The 27934-nt window shown below is 41.0% G+C and overlaps 1 protein-coding gene across 1 annotated transcript in view; it reads left to right on the top strand.

Moving 5' to 3' along the window:
• Nucleotides 1–7244: 7244 nt before the first annotated feature.
• Tox (thymocyte selection associated high mobility group box) overlaps nt 7245–27934 on the top strand; it is a 308910-nt gene continuing 288220 nt past the window's right edge. Inside the window, exon 1 of the mRNA XM_051159967.1 lies at nt 7245–7541. Coding sequence (XP_051015924.1) covers nt 7440–7541 — 102 coding nt within the window. The 5' untranslated portion in view covers nt 7245–7439. The remainder of the gene's footprint in view (nt 7542–27934) is intronic.

Below are 27934 nucleotides of genomic sequence, written 5' to 3'. Positions count from 1 at the left end.
CTGGGAGAAAGGATTGACAACAAAGGGGCTTAGGGAACTTGAACGGACGGGACTTCTGGGTTCTTATTATGGCAAGGCTTCCTGAATGCACACATTTATCAAAACTTCAAAGACATACACATACATTTAATTATAGGTAAATTAATCTCAATGGATCTTCTTTCAAAACTCACAGTGAGTTTACTTCAAATATGGATCTTATGGTCTATTATCTAATACCTTGTTCAGCAGTTATATCTTAAAAGGTGTTTTTGAGAAGTTATATGGTATATCATCAGATAAACTTTATTTAATGCAATATTTGAGACAAAATCACACAGGAAGTTCTTGGAGATGTTGCTCCTTACTGCTGCTGATCAACCCCTTGATATTCAGATTAAAGGTCAGGACATTGTCTCTCTGCAGTGGCCTCTCTAGATGGCCCCTTTCATATCCCCTAAAGATTCATCTTAACGGCCTTATTTTGCAATCCTTCAATCATCTTGGTGGAAGAAAACAGCAAGTTCCCACCCCCTTCATCTCCTTCTGAATGTTGACACTGACTTCTTCCCATTCTGGAGCTTCTGTGTCTCTACCCAGGTATCGCCTTTCCTCTTGAAAGTGAAGTATTGCAGTTGACACATACCTTTTTGAAAACCAACAATATCAAAACATAGCTATGAAGACATTTGAAAATATGATATGGAATGAACAAATAAACTAAAATTATGTTGCTTCTGTATTCTCCTTGTTTCACTTGGGGCCCCGTGTCATGGGAAAATATGAGTCTTGATTATCCATTTTCACCAAAATAGCATTTACTCAGGCAGGAGTACTAATTCAGGTAAGCAAAATGATTCTTGCTTTCATCTCAGCAATTCCATAGCTACTCACCTTTCAGTTGACTTTTAACAGAATATTAGTTTGCATTTTTTTTTTAAAAAAAAATCTATTTAATTGCATTGGAAAAACACTTCCCTGGCACACTCTGAGCCCATACTATGTTGCAGCTGCTCCTATTTAAAGCGTAATTGGAGTCGCACTCTTCTACAAGGAACTCAATCTGATTTTGAAAGGATTTGTCCTCACGGTTTATCCTGATGAGAGAGAACTGGATCACTGCAGTGTAAAAGGCCTGAATAGTTCCATTACCGTTATTATGCCTCAAATGTTGTATATTGTTGAAGATCAAAGTACTGTACCACGCTCAATGTTGAGAGGTACATGCATGGCACACTTTCCATGTTATGTAAGAAATACTGCGTTTTATGAGTCATTTAGTGCCATGTGAGGTATCTGTGCACCCAGTAGCATTTCCTTCAAACTTCCCTCATCATTCTGAAATCCTTTATTTTCTGGTTGAAAGACTTACAATCTAGTCATTTCTCACTCGTCTCCCCAGGAAATAAACTTCAGTGCTTTCTGTTCCTCCACTGTAAGGAATTACTTATTGCACATCATTCTAGTTTACATTTAAATTACTTTAGAAAAAAATGTTAAATAACCCTGGACAGCAGTGAGTTCTAACCAGTAAATTGAGAAAATGTAAAGGTTTCTATCAAAACCATTAATGATGTTTTTGAAATCTTTAGAATGAGAAGGACTGAGTGTCAATTATGATTCTAATGAAACAAACACAGGACTGCTCCCATAATGCCTTTGGGAAGGTAAATCTGAGCACACCTGCATTAACACCATGCTTTACAACACAGGGAGTCATACAAGGGGCCAAATACAGAGCCTTTAAAGAGCAAAGGCTGTCGCTGGCATCTACAGAAAGGATGCTGAATCAGCAGGTCCTGAATCTCCATCTTTGTAGCCAGAAGTCAGTAAAGGACTGAGTTCTAATTTAGTTATGCAATCCAGCTCAGTGGAAATTGAGTTTTAATGCCTATCTTTATACAGACAGCCCCTCTACATGACTGATGGCTTATTCTGATAGTTTATCTACAGAAGATGTCTACCCTTGTAGAGAAACTAGCAGCAAACTCTAATAAAAAATGCTAGGCAGGAAGTACCATTTTCCATCGAATGATTTTTATAAAACTTTCATAATTCACAGGTAGGATTGGCTGTCTAGAAGATATTTCCCTTCTTTGTATGTGATTAGGAGAAATTCCTACAAGATTTAGGGTTTGTGTATATGATAGAAAGGATCAGTAAACACAAAACGTGGTCAATGCAAACATCTGTAAATTTGAAGACACAAAAAATTTATGAAACCATAATTAAAATTAGCAGAGGTGACCTTGAGACAGCAAAATAAAATGCTTTCTGTGTTTTGGTTAGGCTCTCCAGTGTAATTTATAAAATTATAAAATTAAATGAGGCTGTAATGGAAGTTTCAGTTCCTCTGTAAACTCAGTTATGTTATGTAAATATGTTTTTCTTTTAATCCAAAGAGTGGGATTTTAGTTTGGGCTTTAGTTTGTTCACAGGTGATAATTGTCTCATGCAGGGCATGGTCTTTGCCACCTGGTAAGGGCCTGCCTCCTGGTACACAAAGAGGGGTGTGGTCTATGACTTTGAGGAAGATAAATAGGAGAGCCTGGAGAAAGCGTGGCATGCTGTGGTGGTGGGTGGCATGTAGCAGTTTGGAGAGACCATAGAAAAGTATGGTGGATGGAGAGAAACATTTCAAAGCAATGCCTCAGAGGAGATTGCGTGCTGTGCTTGCTGTTGACAGAGATTGGTATTGCCCTAAACAGCTGAGGTATGTAAAAGAGTCTGTGCCCACTCTCTCCACTATCATTTTTTTTCTCATATCAAAGGTTAAAGGGTTGTGGAATGGAGGCATCAATACCCCAAATAAAATCGAGTTTAAAAACTAGCATCAATATGAGATTGTGAAACTAAATGTAGAAATACTTAGATGAAGTCTAAGACACAGTAGGTGTGTTACAAGCCAAAGTATTGGTCTTATGATATGAAATTATCAAGGAGAGGTTTGTTCATGGACACCGATATTCTCTTAGAGTATATGAAGTTCCTAGTCTCAGAGGAGGAGTTGTAACCTAAACATGTAGATTACAGTTCATGAGTGTTCACTTAGAGAGCCTGAGTAAACAAGGTGAAACTTCATCTCTGAATGGGCAGGGCAGATGAAGAGGTCTTGTAGGGGTATTCCTTGGTGGCATCCTACACAAGACCACCTTGCGTATCTCATAACAATTTTTTTGCTCTTACAATTTTCTGAGTCCTCATCTTAGCAATATATCCTTGGTTTCCCATCTTTCCTGGAGATTAAAGGCAGGGGAGAACTGTTAACCATTCCTTAGGCTAGGCCCATCCTTAAATAAATGGACCCACAATGCTTGGGGCTGGTGGCCAGGCATGAGCACTTTTCTGTGGTTTCTTTGTTTGATTTTTTTTTTTTTTTAAGACAGGGTTTCTTTGTGTAGCCTTGGCTATCCTGGTCTCACTTTGTAGACCAGGCTGGCCTTGAACTCACTGAGATCTTCCTGCTTCTGCCTCCCTGAGTTCTGGGATTACAGGTGTGTGCCACTCACCCAGGAGGCATGAGCACCTTTGAATGTTGTTAAGATGACTTCACAGACCCAACAAGTTTGAGAAAAGATGATTCTAAAAAACTGTAGCTCATCTAGACAAGGAACCATTTTCAGCAGTGCACTTCATTTTTTATTATAATTTTATTTACTTACTGCATTTTTATTTGACAGGGACTCTTGTATCCCAGACTAGCCTCCAACTTTCTGTATAGCTGAAAATGACCTTGAACTTTCTGATCCCTCTGCCACCATCTTTTTTTTTAACTTATTTTTTTAACTAGCATATATACAGTATTAAGCTTTCTTGTAGCATTTTCAAACTAAATTTGTTTTTGTCAATTCTTCTTTCCGTCTCTCTGACTCTCCCTCCTTGTAACCTTCCACTGTACTCCTCTCCCCTGTTTTCCATTTTCCTGTCTCCCGTGTTCTATTGCCTTCCCAGTTTCCTCAACACTTCCTAAGTTCCATCTCACGTCTTCCTTTCTAGTTTTATAGCCTGTGTACGTACTCACTCCAACTTTTATACATATGACTATTAACCTAGGCTCTACATCTAACCAAAATTATGTGATTTTTCTCTTTTTGAGTTAAGTCAATATAATACTTTCCAATTCCATCCATTTTCCTAAAAAATTTCTTGATTTCATTTTTCCTTTGCAGCTTCATAAAACTTCAGTGTGCATAAGGATCACGTTTTCGTTATCCACCCTCTTTTTGATAGGTGTCTAAGTTTCCATTTCCTCGCTATGCCCAGTTTTAACTATTGCTTTTTGTTCCAAAGCCATGTACAGCTTTGTGTACCTCCCTATCTTTGCTTAGTCCTATATACATAAATGACTGGAGAAATAAATGAATAACCTAACATGCTGCAAGAGAAGTGTTTTATTTTTAAAGCAATATCTACTCTAATGTATAGCAATTTAAATTTCCCTTTCATGGAATGGAATATTACATTCAGTATATTGTAGACCTTGGGCAGGATGATAGGCAGTTGTGGGTATTTTTAACTATATTGAGATGACCATGCTCTAGTGTTAAAATCTCTAGCGATTAAAGTACTTTCTTAGCCAGGCATGGTGGCACACACTAGTAATCCCAGCATTCTTGAGGCAGAATTGGGGAGATCTCTATGAGTTCAAGGCCAGCCTGGTATACAAAGGGAGTCCAGCACAGCCAAGGCTACACAGGAGACACCCTGTCTTGATAAAAGATTAAAAATAAATAAATAAATAAAATAAAAAACTTACTTTCTTCCTAGTAGCTCAAATTCCTCACCATGCAAAACTCAAACACGCCATGTTGACTCCATATACTTCTTGTGAGAGAAATCAGGCTGTGGACTGGTGCCAGATCCCTAGAATTTGGGGTTTTCATAACGGAAATGTGTAGAGGTGGTATGAGACATCCAGTATGTCCAAGGTATCAAGACACTGACAGTAATGCCATTCCTGCTGTAAACCAGTTTAGTTTTCTGGTGTTCACAGAGCCAAACAGAAGTTGATTGTGAATCCTAAGAAACTTTATGAAGCTCAAACTTTATGTAACGTGACTTGCTGGTAATAAATATCTGTTGATGACAGAAACTTAAGCTTGGTTATGTTCCATTTAATACTAAAAACTTTGCTTATCCTGGGAGGATGCACTTAGACATTTTTAACATCTACACATGAATTTTTAAATGATATAATTATGATTGTGTGCATTGGTATTTTGCTGGCATGTTTGTCTATGTGAGGGTGTCAGATCCCTCAGAACAGTTACAGACAGTTGTGAACTGCTATGTTGGTTCTGGGACTTGATCTGGGGTCTTCTGGAAGAGCTGCCAGTGCTCTTAACTGCTGAGCCATCTCCCCAGCCTCTATAAATGAATTTTAAAATCAATGTTTTGAACCACAGAACTTCATGTAAATGTTATTATAAGGACCATTATTAGAGGAAAGATCACACTTTTGCTTATTTTGTAACTCAAAGGGCTTAAATGCAGAGGGCAAATTCTTCCTGACTTTTTTTTTTTTCTCACCCCAACATCCATCATATTAGTCTTGAGGTAAGAAGCTATGTTCTTGTTACCTATAAAAGGAAGACCCGAGGACAAAGGCTTAAGAGAAAGAGGCTGCAAAGAGGTGGAGAGCAATGTCTAAGAAAAAGTTCCCAAAGGCCTTTGCTTAGAGAAGAGGCCCCAGGATGCTAATTTGCCTTCTTTACAGGGCATCTGCAGTTTCTCCAGGTCTTTGTATTTGACTTGTGCTCCTAATTACAGGGGAAGAGAAACCTGGAGAAAGCCGCAGAGAGCAAGAGAGTAGCTGGCTACCACCCAGCACGGACTAAAAGGGTATGGGGAGAGCAAGATGGTTTCTATATATTGTTTGACACCAGTAACTTGTGGAAATCAGTTTTTGACTTCTTTGCAATGCCCTCTCTGGAACCTAAGGGGTGCGGCAGTGAGGAACTTACTCTTGAAAGGTAAACAAGGGCCACTCTCACTTAGACTTCCTTTGAGGCCTTTCTCAGGAGAGTGGAGGGTGTCCTTGGACAGTGACCAAGGTCCCCAAAATTCTCCTAGATGCCAGGGGACACGATATTGCAAGATTGGGGGTGTTGACCACGTAAAGCAAAAGAGTGGTGATATTCTTATCTGACTGACCTAGAGAGAATCCGAGAAGCAGACTGCATGGAGGGTCAGGCAGTCAAAGAATAATTTCATGAGGCAACTAACAAACCCAGATGAATTCTCTGTAGCTTATGGTGTGCTGATAACTTCTTTTCTTATTTACCCTTCCAAGCACTCCTAGGGTCTTTTTGTGAGCCCCCAAAGGCAGGCTCAGCTCTACAAACTCTGCTGTAGGGTACTGAAGCAGGATGCTGAGACTCTCTAAGCACCAATCCCAGGAGCACTGCTCTTCGCTCTGGGATTAACTGGGGTCCCTTGGACAGCTGCCCACTAGCCTCACGCAGAGGTCACGCTCTCTGCAGGCCCCGGAGCTGCACCAAGAGGCACACTCTTCTTCCCCTCTGGGGAGCAGAGGTTGGCTGGTGCAGCCACTCCAGGGCGGGAATAGGTAGTAGGGGGGGCTCAGAGAAAGGGGTGGGGCAGGGGGCGGGGCTGTGGGGTGCTGGGCGGGTGCGCCACAGCGCCCCCTTGCTGTGAGAGCCCCGCGGTGCCCCAGTCAGCCGGTGCTCAGTCTCTACAGCCCCTTTGTGTGATTTTGTATCCACCTCCACCGCATCCACCCGGAGGTGCTGACTCGGGCACAGCAGAGGCTGCCCAGGGTCCCGCCACTGCTGCTCGGGCCGCGCTCTCTTTCACCGCCCCCTACGCTCCTCCTGTTCCCCGGCCCTCAACAGTAGCCTTTGGGCCGTGTCTCGCTGCTGTCCGCACCCCTCCCGCCCCGGGGCGCTAGTCTCCTCGGGTCCTGATCTTCTCCCGGGTCCCATCACTCCCCAACTTCCCCATCCCAGGCCTCTAACGTGGAGAAAAACTAAAAGCAGAGCAAGGCTGACTCTCCAATAAAACGCCCAGTACCGCGAGCCCCGGCGCGAGTGCCGGGCGGCGAGGGGCGCGGGAGGCGGGGATGGGGCGGCGGGCGGGGGGGACAATGAGCGCGTGAAGTTACCTGCCCGGCGGCAGCGGGCCCGAGAGCGCCGAGGCCGAGCGGACCAGGCAGGCTGCGCGCTCGGCGTGTACGGGTGCGCGCCGTGGCTTGAGGGGGGAGAGTTGAGCGCTTTTCCACCCTCTTTTTTTTTTTTTTTTTTTTTTTTTTTTTCTTCTCTCTCTCTCTCTTTTTTTTTCTCCTCTTCTTAAACAAACCACAAACGGATGTGAGGGAAGGAAGGTGTTTCTTTTACTCCTGAGCCCAGACGCCTCTCTCTGTTCCGTCTAAGCTTGTTTTTTGCTGAGCACTTTTTTTTTCAAAAAGGAAAAGAAAAGGAGTTGCTTGATGTGAGAGTGAAATGGACGTAAGATTTTATCCACCTCCAGCCCAGCCCGCTGCTGCGCCCGCCGCTCCCTGTCTGGGACCTTCTCCTTGCCTGGACCCCTACTATTGCAACAAGGTGAACGCTCTGCTTTTGTCTGCACCAATTCTGGCGGCTCGATCCCGGGAGGGGGGCGGCGGTGGATGGATCGTGTTGGGGCCGGCCGGGTGGACTGGGCCGGCTCGCAGAGGCCCGTCCCGGGCGCGCTTGGTCGCAGCCCGCGGCGGCGCTGCGTGCGCTCGGGTAGTAAATATTGTGGAGCAGCTCCAGGGGTTTGCCAAACAACGCGATTGTGCGGAAAGTGACACGATTTGCTCGGATTCTTTCCTTCCTGCTGTTCGCCACTAAGGAGCCCTGCTTAGGTTTGCCGGGAGACGTTTAAAAGAGAGAGAGAGAGAGAGAGAGAGAGAGAGAGAGAGAGAGAGAGAGAGAGAGAGAGAGAGAGAGAGAGAGAGAGAGAGGAGAGAGAGAGAGAGAGAGAGAGAGAGAGAGAGAGAGAGAGAGAGAGAGAGAAAATCCACGGAATACTTTGGGGGTGTGTCTGGGGTCTGGGAACTGAGGCAGAGTAGAATTCACTTTATTTTTCTAGTTTCTTCTCCCTTTCTTGGACAGCGGGGGCTCGTGGCATCACTTCCTTGCTCCGGAACACTTGCCAGAGGGACAGCCAGGAGTTGGGGTACCAGGACCCCAGAGTCTCCGGCGTTCCAGCACCGTGAAAATTATTCTGTAACTCTTTTGTTTTCTGTTCCGGCAGCAGATCCGGAGTTCCGACGCTGGCCCTTGTGACCCAGGGCGCAGTGTACTAGTCCTATTATGATTTTGGAGAACAGATCTGCTTTAGGGTGCGCGGAAATAGCAAGTTTACTGGAAGCCAAGCTAGGGCTTCGCGTTCAAATGTACAGCTCCAATGCTGGTCCCCTGCTGAAGCAGGGTTCCTGGCTGGGCTACACCATAGTTGGCTGACCACTAGTACAAGGGCCACCCGGGACAGGAGAAAGGCACTGCGTGCTGGTGACCCAAAACAAGGACACTGGCGAAGCTGCTCCAGAGCTCGGCTTGGCCCAAAGATAGGACAATCAGAGGTTTCTAGGGAAATCATAACTCTCCTGTCTTCAGGCACGCAGAACCCGAGGGACACAGAGGGATAGGCTCCCAAGAGCAGCCACAGGCCATATCTCTCCTCGCCTGGGGTTTGTTGGACGTGTCTAAGCAATCCTGGCTGATAGAGGTTGGTGTAGAGAGTCCTGTGCAATGCGTAGCATGCTTTTTAGACCCCCCCCCCCCCAGTTCTGCCTTGATGATAAAATCACCAGATTTTCCCAGTCCCTTCAGGCACTTCTCATTGACCTGTAGGTGAATTCCAAGCAAAGAAGTTATTGGGACTCCTAACATTTGGGTCCTAAGGAGCCATCACTTTTAAATGTGAAATAGAGGTGTTTAGAGGGCTGCTCCCCTGGACCCTGGGCTCCCCTACCAAGAGACAGGCTAGTAGTTCTCATTTCTCAATCTAGGACACACACACACACACACACACACACACACACACACAGCTGTGAGTTACAAAAGCTGCAGACATCACGCTGTGGAGAAGCAACTGGGTGCCGTGTCCACTGTAATACCCAAAGAGCTGTGTGCTAAGGAGGTTAGGAGTTAGGCAAGAGAGTAAAATAGAAAGAATCATACACATAGCGAGGTCTTGTGCCAGGGGCTAGTTGATAGGTACTGGGAACTTCAGCAAGCACAGAGGAGTTGGTGAAATGAAGTTTTACTTTTCACTGGTAACACCAGTTTTGCAGCCTAACTTTAAAACCCAGTGTTTCTGCTTGTTATTTGTCATTGTTATAACAAGAATACTATTATGTGTTCTTTTTTTTTCTTTAAAGTGACAGGTCTGTCTTAGATATTAAAGGCTTGTTCTGTAGTTGTTACCAGAATCAAAATATCGACACCACATTTTGGCAATAAAACTATACAAGTCCCATTACATTTATCAGTGAACTTAGGCTCCAAAAAAGAAGGTAATGACTTGAATACACATTTCACTTGTCATTCTTGTGATAGTAGGGTCAGATTTAATTTAAAAGTTAAATGCTTTGGAAAATCAGGAATTACCTCAATATATTAAATCATTTTCCAATTAAGTGCCTTAAATAATTTTAGAGGGTTGTGCTGTGAATTGAATAAATTAATTTTGAAAGTCTTCACCATTTCTTTACTAGCTCATTGAAGTTCCTTTTAAGTCATCCTGTGTGTAAGAAGCAAACTGTTCTTTTTAAATGCAAATGAGCCATCCTTTCTATAGACTAGTTGCAAGTCTTCTATTTAACTTACAGAGGGAATAATGGATTTTTAAAAATGCAAAGTCATAAGACTTGTTTCTTCTAGTAGAAAAAGACCTCATGAAACGGTTTCTCTAGGGACTCTTCCCCTGACCGTCTCTGTGTCACAGTCTATCAAATATATTTGTCACTGATCCTTGATTGTATTACACATACTGAGAACCTTTCAAGGTCCTACAAAGACCAGGCAGTTGCTCCCTACTCCGTGGTGATTTGCATTGGTATAAAATTCCTGCCTAGATCCACTGTTTGAATTGCTTAGGATTCAGTCAATTAGTGCTCATTTTGCAGTGATGTGTAGAGATGTGGGAGGAGGGGAGAAGTTTGGAAAGGTGAAAAAAAGAATTCTGTATCTATATTTAGCAAAATCCAAGTTGGATCAGACTCTCCTATAGAGACGGATTGCAAAGTAAACCCGCTCTCCCTGTGAGATTTAATGACTGTGCAGCTTATTGAAAATAACAGTCACTTTGTTGGGTTATTAGTTTTTAACAGGTTGATAAGATCATAAATTACTAATTATCTTTATTTTATACCTGTCAACAGTGTACAGTTTAACATTGGTGTGCTATGTCCTAGGGGAACCATAACTTTCTGTGCTTTGGTGTCTTACAACTGTAAATATAGTTTTCCGGTGGCTTTTTCTTTTATGACAGAAGAGACCCTAATTGAGAAAATGAATATCCTCTTTCTGTACTTTTCTGAATTGAAATGTGGTTGTTTTACTCCACTGACACTTCCCAGCCCCACTACTCTGTTCATTGCCAAAATGCTGTTTAGTTTTTCAGTTAATAAACTCTGTAGGAGGCACATTTCGGAGCAGTTTAACCCAGAGCTTTTTTGTGAAAGCCCTGTGCATGACGAGCACACCACAGTGCACACTGGCCTTTGCTTCCACGTAGTCCAATAAGGGGACAAGGCAAATCATGTCCGTTACAGCAAGTGCATGAGGCATCCCCTCCCTTAATACAAACTGCCAGAACTGCTGCCGTGGTGCATGCTGTATGTAGGTCAGCTTTTGAAAGAGTGGTGGAGCTCAGAGACTGGCCAGAAACATGTAGGCTGGAAGAAACAGCCTTCAGTTCTTGCAACTGAAAGCATAGTTCTTCTGTTGTAGACCTTGAAAGATGGGTACCAGAGCAGAGTGTCATCCAATTAGACTATTTTAAGTAACAATGTATCCCTTAATTGAACTTAATGTTACCAAAAGAAATTGGATTAAACTAGTTCCCAATTGGAGCTCAGTAGCAAAATATAGTCCTTGTCTTTTGTTGTTCTAGTTGAAGATGTCAAATCATCAGTTTGAAAATATACCTTCAGGAGTAATGACAGCTTTCAGTTTCTTGGTGCAGTGTCATATCTAAAGAAGGTTTTCACTGAATTTATGCTAAAATGGGACAAAGAGCTTTTTCATTTTTGCAATGATGCATTTGGTTATTGCTCAGTATCTGCCCACGTAAGGAGTACTAATACAATCATGTTATGGCTTGGCTAATGACAGAAATACTGACCTGGCCATCAGTGGGAGGGGTATCATAGTGTTTACTGTGCACAGGGGCTTTTCATATGGGCTTATATGCTGGCTGAGTCTTCCATGGGTGGATTTAAAAACTAGGAGCCCTACACATAAACTCAGGCTGAATACTGGCTATGTATGATGTAAAGGATGGCAAGCCTCTGGAAATCTATGCTTTTGTGTTGCAATGAAAATGGAAAGTGATTCAGCTCTCTTTCCATGTGAGGAAGGACCACTTGTGGACAGATGTTACATCTGTGATAACTTTTGAGTAAAACGTTATTAATCATCTTTCGGTTTATTTTCCCTCTTTGATTGTGTTAACAATGTACTTTGATGTGACAGAACACATCATGACTAAAATGCAGGACTTGCAAGCACACTGAGATAGAGCCATCATTCCTATTTTGATGAATAAATGTAAGAAGAAAGAGGAGGATAGAAGGAGGGGGAACAGGAAGACAGAGAATGGAAGAGGGCAAGGAGGAGGATTGTAGGCAATTCAGAACATCATACGTGATTAGTCTTGTCCACAAGTACTAGAACTTGTGCCAATATGTTTCTGTATATATTGATATCCTATACATTATTTGTACAACCAAAGCTTTGTTGGAGTTATATGGGCTAGAACCTTCTACAAGCTGACAAGTTTATAGACAAGAAAGATCATAAACCAAGAAACCATGTAGTTTGAGACTCTAAGTCTTATAGCACACAAAATCTTTAAATGTAGCCATCTTGACTTTGTGAGATACTTCAGTGTCACCAATCCCAGTTTTTAAATGTGCCAAAAAAATGATAGTTATGAGGTCTGCAGAGATCTTATGTTATTTTTAACATAGTATATGTGGGTGGCTTAGTATTCTGAAATTTTATTGTATATTTTAAATTTTACTGGATGATAATGCTAAGCAGATTTGATAGTTTGCTTAGGTATAAAATCTAAAGTAACATTTTATAGCTACTTGAATATGTAGTATAGAGTTGAAATTAATTTTGTGATATGCTTGCTAAGAGATTAAGAACAAGACAGTGATAAAAATAAATCTGAAAGCTGAGGCAGTAGGGGAAGTCGTGCTGGTTTGGGGTGTGGGCTGTTGTTTGTAGTGGTCTTTTCATGCTGCTTTGTATATGGGATGGGCTGAGCTCAGGAGGGGATAACCTAGGACACTGGAAGAAAGAGATATCTGTTCGGGTATCTAGGCTTCTCATATCCTAGCCCACAGCCCCACTCTACTGTCTTACTCCTTGAACAACCCTGGCCTGGGTACTGTCCTGCCCAGCCTTCATATGAGCCCATGGGACCTGGGTTCCCTACTTTCAGGCTCCTTTGCAGGCCCTTGACTTGATGTTTTTGGCTGCTTTGCTCCCCTTGCTGTTAACATCATCATTACCTTCATCATGTTAACCTACCTGTTCTTCCTGAAGATCCTGGTTGTATTTTGTGGTTAATTAGAATTGGCTCTTACTTTTGAAAGCCCCAACACTCTCCCTCATAGTTACCGTCTAGCCTCACACTATAGTCATACTGCAATAGGCCAAGAAACCCAAATATGGTACAGGAGAGGAAGAGTAATTATGGCTACTTTTGCTAGACCATCATCTTCCTCCTACAACCCAATAAGCTTAGAGATATTCTCCATGAAGCTCAGCTTAAGAATGAAAGCTTCTGTTGGACTCCAGAAAAGTACAGAGATGAATCAGACTGTGACCCTTAGTGGGCATGTACATTAGGTCAGGTATGTTACACTTCCGGAGGGAAAATATTTATCTTTTGCATATATTCCTATAAGAACACCCCAAAACATTAAAATGGGAAGAGTTAGCCCTGCTGAATTTATTGAACTAAGTTTAGATGTGGGACCACCCTGAATTTTAACTGTCTGAATGCTAATCTTGAGTTTTTCCAGGAATTCTTATGTAGGAGTTGTGTTCATGTCTCAATAAATATGATCTATGATCATCATGAGTTTGTTAAACCCTTTTAATGATTGTACCCTTAAAAATATCTGTAAGGCCAAGAATGGTGGCACACACCTTTAGTCCCAACACTTGGGAGGCAGAGACAGGCAGATTGCTGTGAGTTAGAGGACTCTGGTCTACAAAGTGAGTCTAGGACAAACAGCCAAAGCTACACAGGGAAACCCTGTCTTGAAAAACAAACATATACGTGTGTGTGTGTGTGTGTGTGTGTGTGTGTGTGTGTGCGCGCGCGCGCGTGCATATGCATATGTGTGTGTGCGCGCGCGCATATGCATATGTGTGTGTGTGTGCGCATATGCATATGTGTGTGTGTGTGCGCATATGTGTATGTGTGTGTGTGTGTGCGCATATGCGTATGTGTGTGTGTGTGTGTGTGTGTGTGTGTGTGTGTATTGCTTAGAACAAACTCATGCAACCAAATCCTAGAGTTTATGCTTGTAGAAAAAGGAAGTAGCCATAGATACCATGACCCCCACTCATATTCCTTGGCTTCAACAAGCTTTCATTTGAAGTGTTTAGTCGTAACATTTATTTAAATTGAATGTTCACTTTTACCAATTTTAAACATACCATGTTTTCCTTGCATTTGCCTTTCTTTGAGTTGTTGACACCTTTTTACTGAGTCCTCTCTGAATGTGTGCTTTCAGAATCAGTGGTTCATGGTCTGCTTTGGTTGATAGTGATTTGCTTTCATGGAACCTGCTATGCCAAGATGATCAGCTTATATCTGCTCTCATGAATTTGAGAATTTCTGTTTTAATCCATCTATACCAAGTTTTATTCTGAAGAGCAATTTCTCATTAAAAACAGGCAAGTTATAGGCTGCTTAGAAATGTGGTTTATAATGGAAGTGCCAACAGATTGCTAATTATAGCAGGACTTCCATCACACTTGGCGATGTGCAGTCAGCATTAACCTCCATGAACTGGTCTTTGTTCTAGCATGCAGCTCCCTAGCACCTCCCTATAGGGAATGGGCCATTACACTACTGTGTGCTTGGGCAATCACAGTAGCAGAATAGGCAGGAGCAAGGTCCTTCAACGAAGAACCCGTATTTTCTCAGCCCTCTTCAGCTTGGACTCTGAAAAGTTGGCCTCGCTTGATCAAAAATTTTGCAGATAATTTTTGAGACCAGTCTTCAGTTTCCATTTTACTCAGGAAAAAAATTACCACTGGTGTGTATTTACCATCCCAAATGTCACAACACCAGTGGAACTATGGGTTATTTTCTCTTGTCCACTTTTTTTTTTTTTTTTTTTTTTACTTAAAAGCCTTAAGAGGTTCTGATTTAGCCAACTATCTATTGCTTTGCATGCTTAAGTTGTGGCCTTTAACAAAATCTATACTGAAATGAGTCCTAATGAAATGAGGAAGAGGTTGGCTAATGAGAGCCTTTGCCAGGGGCCAGGAAAACACGATATGTTTTGAGAAACCACGTGGATTTACAGGTAACACGTGCCTGATCCATAAGCGTGACAACATAAACTTCTTCCAGTGCCCTTCAACTGAGGCTATGGATGCCGCTGTCAGTGTTCTCTGTAGAGAAATCGTGAATGCACAGTATTTGGGTAATAATATATGTCTGGGTTTGTGAGTGTGTGGCTTTGCTTCTTGTGGACTTCTGTCTATTTCTGGCCATCAATGCACAGGAGACTTTATCCTCACTGGCAGACTCCATCAATCAATGTGTACAAGAACAGCAATTAAGGAAATCATCACAGCTACTAGGAATCCCTGGTGATTACTCCCTTTTAAGAAACTTAGCCATATTTCAGAGGGGAGGATGGTTTTGAATGCCAGGGCTTTAATTGGACATATGTTATAACCTAATAGGCGAGAGAACTGGATATTTTTAAGGAAAACTCCAGTCCTCATAAGCCTGTTTTCATTTAGTTCTAGGTGAAACAAACCAAACCATGAAAGGGTGTGATTCTTCCCTGCTTTGCTTATCGTTGTTTGAAAAAGCCTGACTCTCTTCTGGTGCTGCCCAAAAGTTCTAAGACTAAAATCCCATGTCCCAATCTTTCATATACCCAAGGTAGAAAATAACTTACATTGCAATCTACTGAGCCTTGTGAGAATTAAGAAGCCAGTAGAAATAGAATGTTTTTGCAATCTTTTGGTAAAGGAGATTCAGTGGTTCAAAGAATGCCAGGCTGTAGCAAAGCCATGCTCAGCCCGTTTCTGTTTCTCCTACCTTGATGGAAGTGTTCTTAAAAGTTTCAAACCAGTGAATCTTTTGAACGTTAGTGCAGAGATGAAAATCATTGGAGGGCAGAAGAGAAAACCAGAGAGAAGGGATCTGAATAGGTGCAATCTGTGATGGCCCTGTCCTCAAAAATTGCCAAACTTCTCAGGGAAAGTATTTTTCTCTTCTTTTTTCTCAGTCAGAGGCCTTGTATCTAATGAGAAAGATGCTATAGATGGGAACAGTTGCCTGATCTGCATTGTCAGAAGATAGGATAAAAATCTAGAACCAGAGGGACGTTCCTGACTTCAGAGAATCAAGGTTACCTCTCTGCCCTTTCCTTTGATATACGAGTCAGATATGTACAATATTATATGAATAATGAATTAGCAAACGGATCAACTGGGCTTACAGAACTTACAGCTGCATTAGAAGAACATCTGTGTACTGCCTGGTTTCCTTAAGTCTTTAACTCAACGAAATGGTTAATTTAAAGAATAATGGGTATAGTTTTTTGCATTCATTGGTGTCATTTCAGCATGGTAAATACCAGTTCTTTCTGAAGCCAGTACTCCTTAGCCTAAAATGCCAGGAACAGTTGTATAAAGAGAAATGTTAATAATAAAGAGGCAAGATAACCTTTCAACAAAAGTATATTTTATCATTTGGCAGATGCAGTCATGAACATTAATCATAGAAACCTGCAGATAGTAGAAGCTTAATATCAAAGCTAATGATTTATTTTATGTTAATGACTTTCGGCTCGGGCATAAAAGACTGCTCATAATGGACTCTCAGAGCTATGTTCAGTTACTAAGGCTAATGGGATAATCTTTCCTCTCCCAAATTTAAGCTTTTGAAATAAATTATGCTGTTATTTTTCAAGGTAACTCTAAAAAATTTACTGCAAAGCTAATCTTTTAAGAACTGCTTAAAGTAATAAAAAGAAATGTGTGTGGGGGGTGCAGGGGGTCCGGGGGGGGTAGAGATCCCGGTGTAGCTTTTCCAATTTGTGAAGTCTTTCTTAATTGGGGAAAAGAAAGTTCTCATGCATGCTACTATCACTGACCCTGTAGTACTGGAGAATTTTGAAGTCAGACTTGTGTAGCACACTCTATCAATTGTGGAGTGCATCTAATACCACAATAGAACGTGTTGTTCTCGCCCATTACCAGCCAGTAATGAGCCAAATGGTACTACGACATTGGACTATTTCACTGAGACATTTTGAAAATCATGTTTACAATTAGTTATAACCAACATTATATTTCAATAAGAGATAATTTGCCTGTTAAAGTTTACATAATGTGCTAATCATGTCTGGTGGTTAATAAAGGCCTCCTACTCGCTCCCCTGATGGCTATAAAAGGCTATTATATTCGTGGTAGCAGCTCAGGTACAGCTGCTGCGTGTTAATAATGCATCATTGTCCCGCTAATCAACACAGCAAAGGTCATCACCCCTAAGCACCTAAACTACCTACCCTCTTTCCAAAATATTTATTAAGACCTTCACAGCGAATCCGTTCATTTTCCTTAGCCTCTAGTCAGTTAATTCCACTCCAAGCTACTTGTGTGATAAAGGTTTTGTAACCTAAGCTACGTCGTAGAAGAGATTAATATACAGTCATACTAATCTTCTCCCACAAACATGTTTCCATTTCCATAGTCATTGAGTGAATTAGTTTCCAATTGTAGCTGCCACGAGCCTCTTTGTAATTAAGAAGGTGCATACTAAAGTGAGGAGAGTCAAACTTTACATATCATTTAAAGAATTATTTAAGAGTAAAACAGCTTTTCTGTAACCATAAAAGTACTCATGTACTCAGAGTAAATCATGTAAAGGGAAAAGATACATACAAAGAAGAATTAATTAATGTTAGTCTATACCGAGGCAGTAGTGAAATATTGTTTTCTTAATTGTTCTTTTGCCTAGGAAAACAATACTAGTAAAATTTTCATAACCCATATTTTCTGGATGAAAAGATTATATCCCCATGGGATTTTCATTTTGTAGGGAAATTGTATAAATTAGGAAGCCAGCATTTATCTGCATTAAAATTAGGCAGACAACAATCCATAGGCATAGTGATAGCCTAGCTGTCTCCCTGCTCTTTGTACTGATCCTGTAACATAATTCTTGTTTTTGTGTCCTTCGAGAGAAGACAAAGTGTTAAGCGAATAAGACCTCACTTTCTCATGGTGTATTATTGTTTTCTGGCTTTTGTTATTTATTTTGGTAACCTTGAGTGTGAGTGCATATGTGTATGGGAGCAAGAAAGAGAGAGGGGGAGAGAGAGGGGGGGCGGGGGGCGGGCGAGAGACCTTAAATATTTTCAGAGGAGAAAAACAAAACTGTGTTCCCATCATCAGGACTGCTAGTGGGAGGAGCTTCCATGATGCATTTGTCATGCTTTAAATATATAATGCCTACAATCAAATATGTACAGGCACAGTTGTGATCTATGAAGTCCCTGGCTCAGTGCCATTGTTTGTAGTCTCTACGGTTGTCATACATTGTTCTTTGCCCATCATTCCCTTACAGCCGAATTTGACACAATTTCTAGCTTTCAGCCCTGCACCATTTTCTTTGCACAGTATACATGAGTTTGACAGGGTGTGTTGAGGACAACCCTGGCAAGCAATTGATATTTTGAAGTGGCAAGCGTTTCAGCAGCTGCCTGCTTGTGAAAAGGGAATGATAAGATACACTGTATTGTTAGTTTCAGGGAAAGCATTAAGGTTTAAGCTCTGTAAAAATGTACACATTATTGGTCAGCGGCAGAGCAAGTCTTTTATGTTTTCAGAGCTTACCTCTGTGGCTGATGTGAACTACAATGACATTGGTCAGTAAATGAATAGGAGTACTTTGAATTTGAACTGCTGCCAATTTTGCACCAACAAAGGAACTGACAAAGGAAAGATTTTATGTGAAATGCAAAGCACACGCAATGTTGGGGGGGGGAGGCTGGATTGTGGGGGGAAAGAAAGCAAAGCAAGGGAAAAGAAAACCCACACTAAAAATATTCTTTAATATATATTTGCAAAGAGACCAAATAGTTAAGACACATCTATTTTTCATGGCTCATCAGCTCAGACCTAAGCTGTTTAAAAACCTGTTGTGTACACATAGGCTTTCAGAATGCAGTCATATGGAATGGAGAATGCTTTTCTAAACATCTCACGGAGCCCTGGAGGCCTGTTGGCAGAGTATCAGAGTCACCCACTGTTGGAGCCCCCAATTCTCTGTCTCTCTCTAGTAGTGGGAAATTGTAGTGCAATCAGTGATGACACTTTCAGTGTGTAACGTTCATTAGCAAGGCAATTTGTCATGACTGTTAATGGTCAGGGTGCAGGCGCTCTCACTTTACAGAGCCTGATAAATACCGAGAAAAAAACATCTCAGCATCTGATAGTATTAACTTGTTTCAAATTTGTAATCCAAGGTTAGTTGCTCAAAACAGGCACAGCGGCAGACTAACAAGCGTTCTGCATCCATCTATCTCCTTGCCCTGCTTTAAGGGCTTAGGGTTTTAAAACCACACTAAAGCACTCTAAGGAAGGGCACGCGCGGTCCTGAGTTCAATGTTCAACAGAAGTTTATGTGCAGAGTTCCTCTAGGTTCATATGGAAAGAATTTGTCTGCATAACATTTCCTATAGAGCGCCATAAGTTGGGAGTTTTGATGAGCACGGTATTTCTCGCCTGCTGCATGGTTCTTCTACTGATGAAAAAAGACACTTCCCCATTGGCTAATAAGCTGGACGGCCACTCTTCATGTGGCTTTAGAGTACTGATCTATTTTGAAAGTTTTAAAAATCAACTGGAAGCCCTTCATAATGAAGTAGAAATAGGCCAGTATGTGTTTCCTTTAACATTCTGCTCTGTAAGATCATGGCTGTGGTTCTAACCATGAGGAAAGGGTTTTAGAAGTCCCCTCCCCCGTCCCCCGCCCCCACCAGCTGCAAAGGCTAGGATTTTTTTTTAAACACAGTTTCTATTTTCTAGATATGACATCACAGAGCTTTCCAAATGCAGTCTTGTTGACAATTTCATTTTTAATGAAAGAGTCCAGTCTTCAGAGCCTAATGATTTCTTAGAACGGAGCTCGTTCTTGCTAGTAAGAAAAGCTGCTCCTGTTTTAAGTTCCTGTGGAGCAGTGCGCTGGTACGCTTCGCTGAATGTTGTCAAAAAGGTTTTCCTCATGATTGACAGCCGGCAGGAATGTGAATGGAGATTTTAATTGCGTATCATGTGTGCATATCAGCGTGAGTGAATTCATGACCGTGCTTAGCTCCGTATCTCTACAGGTCAGCCATGCCAAAACAGGGATCTTTTATGTGCAATTTCCAAACGAGAAAGGTGTGTGTGTGTGTGTGTGTGTGTGTGTGTGTGTGTGTGTGTGTGTGTGTGTGTGTGTGTGTACTGAAATCATGTGTTATTCATTTCTGAAGTGAAACACTTGTGATCGCTTAGCTTCAGAGTTTGAAGGTAGAACAAAAACTATTTAGAGATGTCTTTCTTTTACTTATAATATGCTTGGATGATGTAAAAATGTCTAAGCTACAAGTTGGGAAAAGTCTGCCAGGACATATTTTTCTTATGGCACTTGCTATACAAAGTGTTTATCTTGCTCCACTCTCACTAGGCCTCCTTAACAGTACTGTGAAAAGGAAAAAAAAAAAATCCTAAGTTAGTAGAAAAATGTACTGAGGTCAGTTACATGCCTAAAGGGAGTAAAGGCATAGACAAGACAATGTATTTCTGAGATATGGAAATTTCATACTCTATCTGAATTTGTAATGACATTAATAAACATATTCATGTTAATTTAGAAAAATTCCTCTTTGGTTGATGACATAAAAGGTAAGGATTTATTTGTGCAATCGCTTCTTTGCCACGATGCCCTTATGGGCATATTCTACTTCCTTGAACTGTGTACAATATGATAAATATGTTTAAAGTGGAGTAAAAGTTTCTTTATAAGGTACCTTTAGCTACAATAACCCCAGGCGACTCAAGGGCTTATTACTATAAAAACAGAAAAGACGTTTTTAAATGTATTTATTGAGACAGGATCTCACTCTGTAGATCAGGCTGGCCTTGAACTCACAGGGATCTACCTGCTTCTTCCTGTCATGTGCTGGCATTCTTAATGAGTCAACAAAGTCTTCAGTTTTTAATTTGGTGAGATGTCGAAGTCCAGTACTGACATAGTATATTTAGAACAAAGCTACATTTCTCTGTCTTTTTGATTAGTCAAGAAAAAGGCCATGTTTCATAGAATGGTAGTAATGAAAAGGAGATGCTGACAGGATGGTGACCTCATAGCCTTAGTATGTCCCACGGGGATTTTCTCTTCTTCTGGGCTCTGAAATCTTATCTCAACATATTCTAGAACATACAAAAATGGCCACCGATTATTCATCCTTACTCTGCTGTGTGTGTGGTGGCTAAATGAAACCACTTCTGTGCTTTTAAAATGTCAAAAGAGAAATTATCTGTTGTGTTTTAGATGTTGCTTTTTTTTTTTTTTTTTTTTTTTTTTTTTTTTTTTTTTCCCTGTATGGGGTGACATTTATCTAGTGCTCTGGAAGACTATTTCATACTTTTTCCTGAGAGATCAGGCAAGGGAGAAAATACATACAATAACAAAACAAAAAGTGTTCAGCCAAATGTGTTTCAGCTGATACTCTGGTGATGAACTCCATCAAGCAGAGACTGCAGCAGTAACAGCATCAGCGTCATTCCCATGTTGGCTGCTGCACTTGCACCCTGGTCGCATTTCCTCTATAAGCTCCAGTGTTCTGGTTGGTCAGGTGCAGAACCCACATAAATACTTACACACCGGTCAAACGGAATGTTTCAGCATAAGTAAACTTCTTATTTGGAGTGTGCCCACTATACAGCTTTGGTCATATTGAGGAGCTATTCTCAGTCATTGTGAAGAATGGAAAAGTATTTACCGATTGCCATTGGAGGTAGAGCCTTGCTTTTAATGTGCAGGGTACAAGACAGAGGCTGAGGGATGAGTAAGTTCGGGCTGAACACGTGTAACCATGACACAGTCACAGCATAACTGGTGTGACAGTAAACCTGAGATTATGAATGCGAGAGGCAAGGAATAAATGCTGGAGGACCCCGTGTGGCTTCCTGGAGGAGGAAGCCTTTCAGCTGGCCTTAAAATTTGCTTGGCAAAGAAGAAAAATTCTACTGTTGACTCTTGGAATTGCGCTTTAGACTTTTATTTTACCAAATGACATTAGGCAACTTAAAAAAGAAAGAGCGGAGACTGACGTGCAGCTCAGTTACTAAATGTGTGCTTAGCCTGCCTGAGGTCACGTGTTTGCAGCTAAACAAAGCCAATCAAACCAAAGAATCAGGAACTCTAAAGAAACCAAACAGAGCAAGCTTTTGGGGATAGATACACATGGCGTCACAGCTAGGGAACAGGAAATCCTACCTCTTGTCTTATGTATTAAATAAACTGTACATAAATACCAAGATCCAGCCTTTGTTCCCTCCTGGTAGGAAGAAAGTGGAAGAACTTAGGGAGTGACAGAAACCTGAGTTTCTGAGGCATGCATCAGTGCTAATTACCCACACAGCAAATGTCTTTCTCTAGTAAAAAGGTGTTAACAACTCTAGCCAGAAGATGCCAAACACTGAAAATGAAGAAAGGCACGGAGGTACAGCCCTTGGCTAAGGAAGGTAGGGCGTATGATGAGGTAGGCTCAACTGCTGGTATGAGGCTATGGATTGAGAGCTCTCAAATGAGACCTGGGTCTAGCTAAGGGGAAGGGCTCCCTGGAACGAGACACACTCACACAAGTGGGAGCAGTTGTAGGCATATTACCCCAAACAGAATGAGTCAGGGGAAGTTAGGGTGAACGGCAGAAAATGCGTACTGTACGTGAGCTGATGTCAGTCCCTGTTGAGAATGCACACACCAAGAAGAGATGTGCATACATGCAATCCCAGCATTGGGGATCTTAAGGCAAGTGCCTTATATGTTCAAGGCCAACATGGGAGGGGGGGAATGGAGGCCCAGGGAGAGACTCAATTCTTACTTCTACAGAGGAGTCACATGCTGGATGAATGATTGTGCCTTGATCTAAGTATTGACTACTTTTCTAGCTATAGAAAGCTAACTTTAGAAGTTCTTAACTTTAGTTATAAAGTAGTTATTTAATGCACACTACACCACTGCCTTCCTTCTGAGAGCACTTTGGATGGAAAAATCCAGATATTGGTGACAATAGGTGTGCCTTATGTAGTCTTAATAGTATTCCCAGTGAATAGATTAATTAATAACCATTCTAATTATAGTGTGATGTTTACTGATATTCTTAGTGCTCCCTCGAAAGCTTTTGCTCTTTGATAACTATTAGTAATATTAGTTAAAGTAGGCAACATATTAAAGCATCCAGGCCTGCTCAGAACTCTCAACATTTTTCTAACTCAGCTTTCTGGTATCTCCTTGCCAGTCTCACACTTTCCTACTGAAATAGATTAACAGTGGGAGAGAATTTATATGTACAGGGGCCGGAGGAGGAAAGACAAAGCTGCTGCCTTTCATCAGGCTAGCTTTGCATTTTGTGAGAAATGCATGGATTTGGTGCAGTGATTGCATACCGCTCTGTGGTAGAGCACTTGCCTAGCATTCCTGAGACACCCCTCTGCGCCCTCCCCCCACCCCACACACACACTGAAGAAAAAGTCAGTGCCGTGTTATACTGTGCAATACACATATGTTTATTTCAGCAAATTTATACTCACTGTCACTCAAAATTTAGCTAACTACTCTATATTCTAGGAAGTTGGCCCATTCCTCAGCATATTGTTTCCTTTGATGAATGAGTTTGAGAAGCATAGAATGGCATGATGATCTTTTGTGGTTGTTATTGAAACAATTGGGTTGAAGACTTCTGCTAGGTTATCTCTCCCCCCCAAAAATGGATGATTTCACTCATCCTAGCTCCTTTCCTTACCACCAGGTACTATGGGAAGAGAAGCAATGCAGAGGAAGGAAGTCAGACAACTTAAATGTAGTTGAGAGAATATAATGCCATTGACATAGAATGAACTGATAATGGTTGGTGATGAAGGAAAGTCTTCAAGTGTGCTTTTGTACAGTTAGGTATCACTATAGGTCCTAGCATGTTGGGACTTAGAAAGTTCAAAGCACGGGGAATGTGAAGAAATTGAAGAGGAAGTAATAGCGGGGGTTTTGGAGACAAAGGACAAAGTGTGGCCTAACAGATGACAGAGCCTTTGAACACACACACACACACACACACACACACACACACACACACACACACACACACACACACACGTGCCCTAAGCCTGGCTTCTTTTCAGGTCTTGTTGGTGTCATTTGTAACAGGACTGTTATTACCTTCAAGAGTCCTTTAAGTCACTGCTTCAGATGCCTTTCCCTAGACTCTGTCCCACCTACTACAGGGGCTCTGCTCTCTCTCCTCCTCTTCATCATAAGGATATACCTACGTAGACCTTGCAGTTTTGGGAAGATGGAGCTTTGGCTAGATGGATAGCATAGTAGATTTTGGGTGTGTGCATGGAGGATTTCCCAGGTGCTATTCCTATGTCTGGAACTTAATGTTAAGTCCAAGTCCTTTCTTTTGGTCTTATAAGTCTCTTTATCTCAATAGGCCTTCATCTATTTCTTTGTAGAGTTTGTCCATAGATAAGCAGACATATACGAGTGTGGAAATTCCCTCCTGGAGTCTTGAATGTTGTGTCTCCAAGAAACTCACAATAGACCAATGATCATTTTAGATTTTTGCCTATATCCAAGTCAAGATAACTGTTCTCAACTTAAAATATTCTAAACTTTCATCTAAAATGGCAAGATGGAAGAGAGCGCATTGTATATAGCTACTGGTTATGGAACTGATTTCCAAGTTCCCATTGAAATAGGACAAAACTGGGTGACAGTGAAAAATCAGATTCCATTTACCTGATTCTAGGATGTATTTGTGGTGCTGGGAGCTTGAGACACAGGTCTGATATGGCCTCACTTCTGGAGAATGGGATGATATTTGTAAACACAACCAAGCATCACCTAGAGATGGGGTGTATTCTGAAAGACATGTCAGATTTCATCTGTAATCACTGAAGAGTGTACTTACCATAGTACCATCACCCAGTGATCATATCTTATGGGGCCATTATGTTTGCGGCCTGTCATTGCAGAAATGTGGCTTTGTGTACATGCCTGTATTAGTTGTTTACTCACTAAATATTGTATAATAAGTTGTGATGTGCCCAAAACTGTGATGAAATTGTGAGAAGAAAAAAACTAGTGTGCACTTGTAGAAATGATAAGCTTAGAATAGGTTCAAGGTAACTCAACTGGACGATGAGAGTGAATCAAAAATGACACTGACAATTTTGATATTCCCTTGAATGCTGTTACCACTGAATATGGTGTCTACCCATGTTCATCCACTGAAATCTTTCTTGGCTCTGTTAGTTCCCGTAGGCTAGATGAGAGGACTGAAGTAGAAGCAACATTTCTTTTGTTTTTTAAATTTATTAATTTTATTAATTTATTCAGATTACAACTCAATTGTTATCCCATCATTTGTATTCTCCCATTCCTCTCTCCCGCTTTTACCCTATTCCCCTCCCCTAGGTCTAAGACCAAGGGGGACCTCCTCCCCCACTATATGGTCATAGGCTGTCAAGTCTCATCTTGGTAGCCTGCTTATTCTTTCTTTGAGTGTCATCAGGCCTCCCCACCAAGGGGAGGTGGTCAAATACCGGGCACCAGAGTTCATGTCAGAGTCACTCCCCACTCGCCACATAACTGTGGAGAATGTCCTGTCCATCTGGTAGATCAGAGTAGGGATTCAATGTTTACTACTTGTATTGTCCTTGGTTAGTGCAATAGTTTGAGCAGAGCCCCCTGGGTACCGATCCACCCATCACGATATTCTTCTTATAGGTTTCTAGGACCCTCTGGGTACTTCTATTTTCCCCATCTCCTATATTTCTCTTACCTAGAGTCTCAGTAGAATGTCCTCACATCTATCCCAATCTCCTGGTAAGTGAAGACTTTCGTGGGCCATGCCTTTTGGGCTAGTGCCCAAGTATAAGTGAGTATATACTATGTGAGTAGAAGCAACATTTCTTGTCCTGTCTAAAGTCCTGCCTGGAAAGAATTGATACCTGTAGGATACTGTGACTTGGTGACATACAGCAATAGTGATTGTTTATGAAGTAGCTGTAGGAAAACATTTTTAAAAATTGAAATTCTAGTCACTCAACTATTTAAGTCTTTGGAAGCTTGAACTAGGTATCCTTTAAAAATAAACAACAGGGTTGGTTTATACTCTGTTTTTCTTTTGATGCTTCCATGGGCTGAACTCAGTTGCTCAACATTTTCCAATGCCATTTTTATATTAGAAGCCATTCATAAATTCAGGATGTGTGTCAAATGGTAACATAATCACTGTTCATTTTGTTCAGGTTTATTATAATAGATTTCAAAAGGTAAACTCCACTGCCCAGTTTAAAATTATTATTTTTTCTTTGATAAAGTCTCTGAATTCTGTGAGACAGGCATTGCAGGCTTATAAAATAATTCTGTGGATCTCATGTTTTCTTACCATCTCATTCCTTACCCTAATATGGTATGGAAGCAGACTGCAATTACACTTTCACAATTACTTTATTATACGGCTGAAATATACTCCCGAAGCTCTTATTACCTTTTCCAAATACCATTTGCACAGACCTGCTGATGGCTGTCAGCGGTGCTTCCTCAGGACAATCAGCCATTCTTAGTGGGTTGTGTTGAAATTCAGAACACCACAAATAGAAAGCACCTCTCTCTCTCTCCTTGCTGATGAATTTTTAATGCTCAAGCATTTATAATAATTCAAAGGACTTCATTACAACAGCATGTGGAATCAGGCCCGTGTGTTTTAGCATGTTGGATCTTTATTTGTGATCTTTGTCAAAGAGGGAAAAAAAGAAAATAACATAATATTAACAGAGCGCTTTTGTGTCTGTAGCAACCTAAGAATCACCATGTCACTAGGTTTGAGCATTTTTTTTCCCCAGAAAAAAGGTTGTTTTAAGATTTCCTACCTCACATAATTTGCTCAAGAGCTCCTCCATTCTTCATAATTGCATTTTACAGGGGGAAAAACAAATTTCCACCCCAGGTCTTTAAATGAAACCTGAAATGCCATAGATTCTAATATGAAATACACTTACAATTAATAGTAAAAGTGCTAACCTTTCTTTTATAATACAAAGTGATGTGTTTGCATGTTTTGTTGTTATTGTTGTTTAAATCTAAATTTAACACCTAACAACTGTAAAGACCCAGTTCTTAAGGTCTTTCAGAATCTTCCAGAAGGAGGTTTGTCTAGCTTTAGAACCAGGTGGCATAATAGGTTTTTTTTTTTCTCTTTAATGAAGTTTTTTCTTCACCATTTTATTTATTTGAAACTCTACTCATATTACAGAGCCTACATGTTAAATCATCCTCCAAAAAGTATGGCACTTAATGTAAATAATGGGAAACTGCATATGGTTTCTCACTATCTAATATCAACATTGAGTTATTGAAAAATGAGAAAACATTGACCCAAATGTGAACACTCTAGTTGTATGTAGTCTTGTAAGTCTAGAATGTCAAATGTCCAGAAATATGCAGACAATTAATTGAGACCATCAGGTTTTTTTCAGAGAGCTTAATTATATGAATTTCATTTTTAAAACAGCATAATTGTGAATTTATTTGATTTCAGGCCATTTGCTGTCTTTCTGGCATATTCCTGTATCTTTCTGACTGGTGTCGACACTACAGCAGATCACCAAACTATCCCATTTGTATCTTCATGTGGTAGAATGATGGTGATGCAATTATAAGACCCGATTACCAATATTGAGCTTTTAAAAATTACAGCAAGTTACTAATTCTCACCTTTCTTTCTAAAACACCAAGCCTGAACACCTCAGGATGATTTTATTTAAAGGGTAAGGGAACCTACTGCTTTGTTAAAGAGTAAATTCCATGGTGCCAAGAGGTCCTGACATAAAAGCATCCAGTGTTGTTATTACAACAGATGCCACATTTAAAGCCATAACTTGGTTATTTAATTTGTATTATAAGGAGATAGCCCATGGCTTCCACTGTCCTCGAGGCAATGACAACAAGCATAGCCAGGCAGGTTTCTAGGACACAGCACTTTCTTTGCTCCTGCTGACAGTGATCTCAACTGGCTTCATCAAAGCGTCACTAGAAGAAACTGCACTTCTTGGGATTGGATGTACCCAAACCATGTGTGGCTAAAGGCAACTTGAGTTTATTGGAGTAGCCAATAAGAAGGCATTTTCTGGATGTATCACTGTAGTGAGAGGCCAAATTATGAGTTGCACGTTGGAAAAGGAGTTTGGGAATCCAA

This window comes from Acomys russatus, chromosome 2 (assembly GCF_903995435.1).
Source record: "Acomys russatus chromosome 2, mAcoRus1.1, whole genome shotgun sequence".
NCBI classification, from domain to species: domain Eukaryota; kingdom Metazoa; phylum Chordata; class Mammalia; order Rodentia; family Muridae; genus Acomys; species Acomys russatus.
This window is presented reverse-complemented; position numbering and strand designations above follow the sequence as displayed.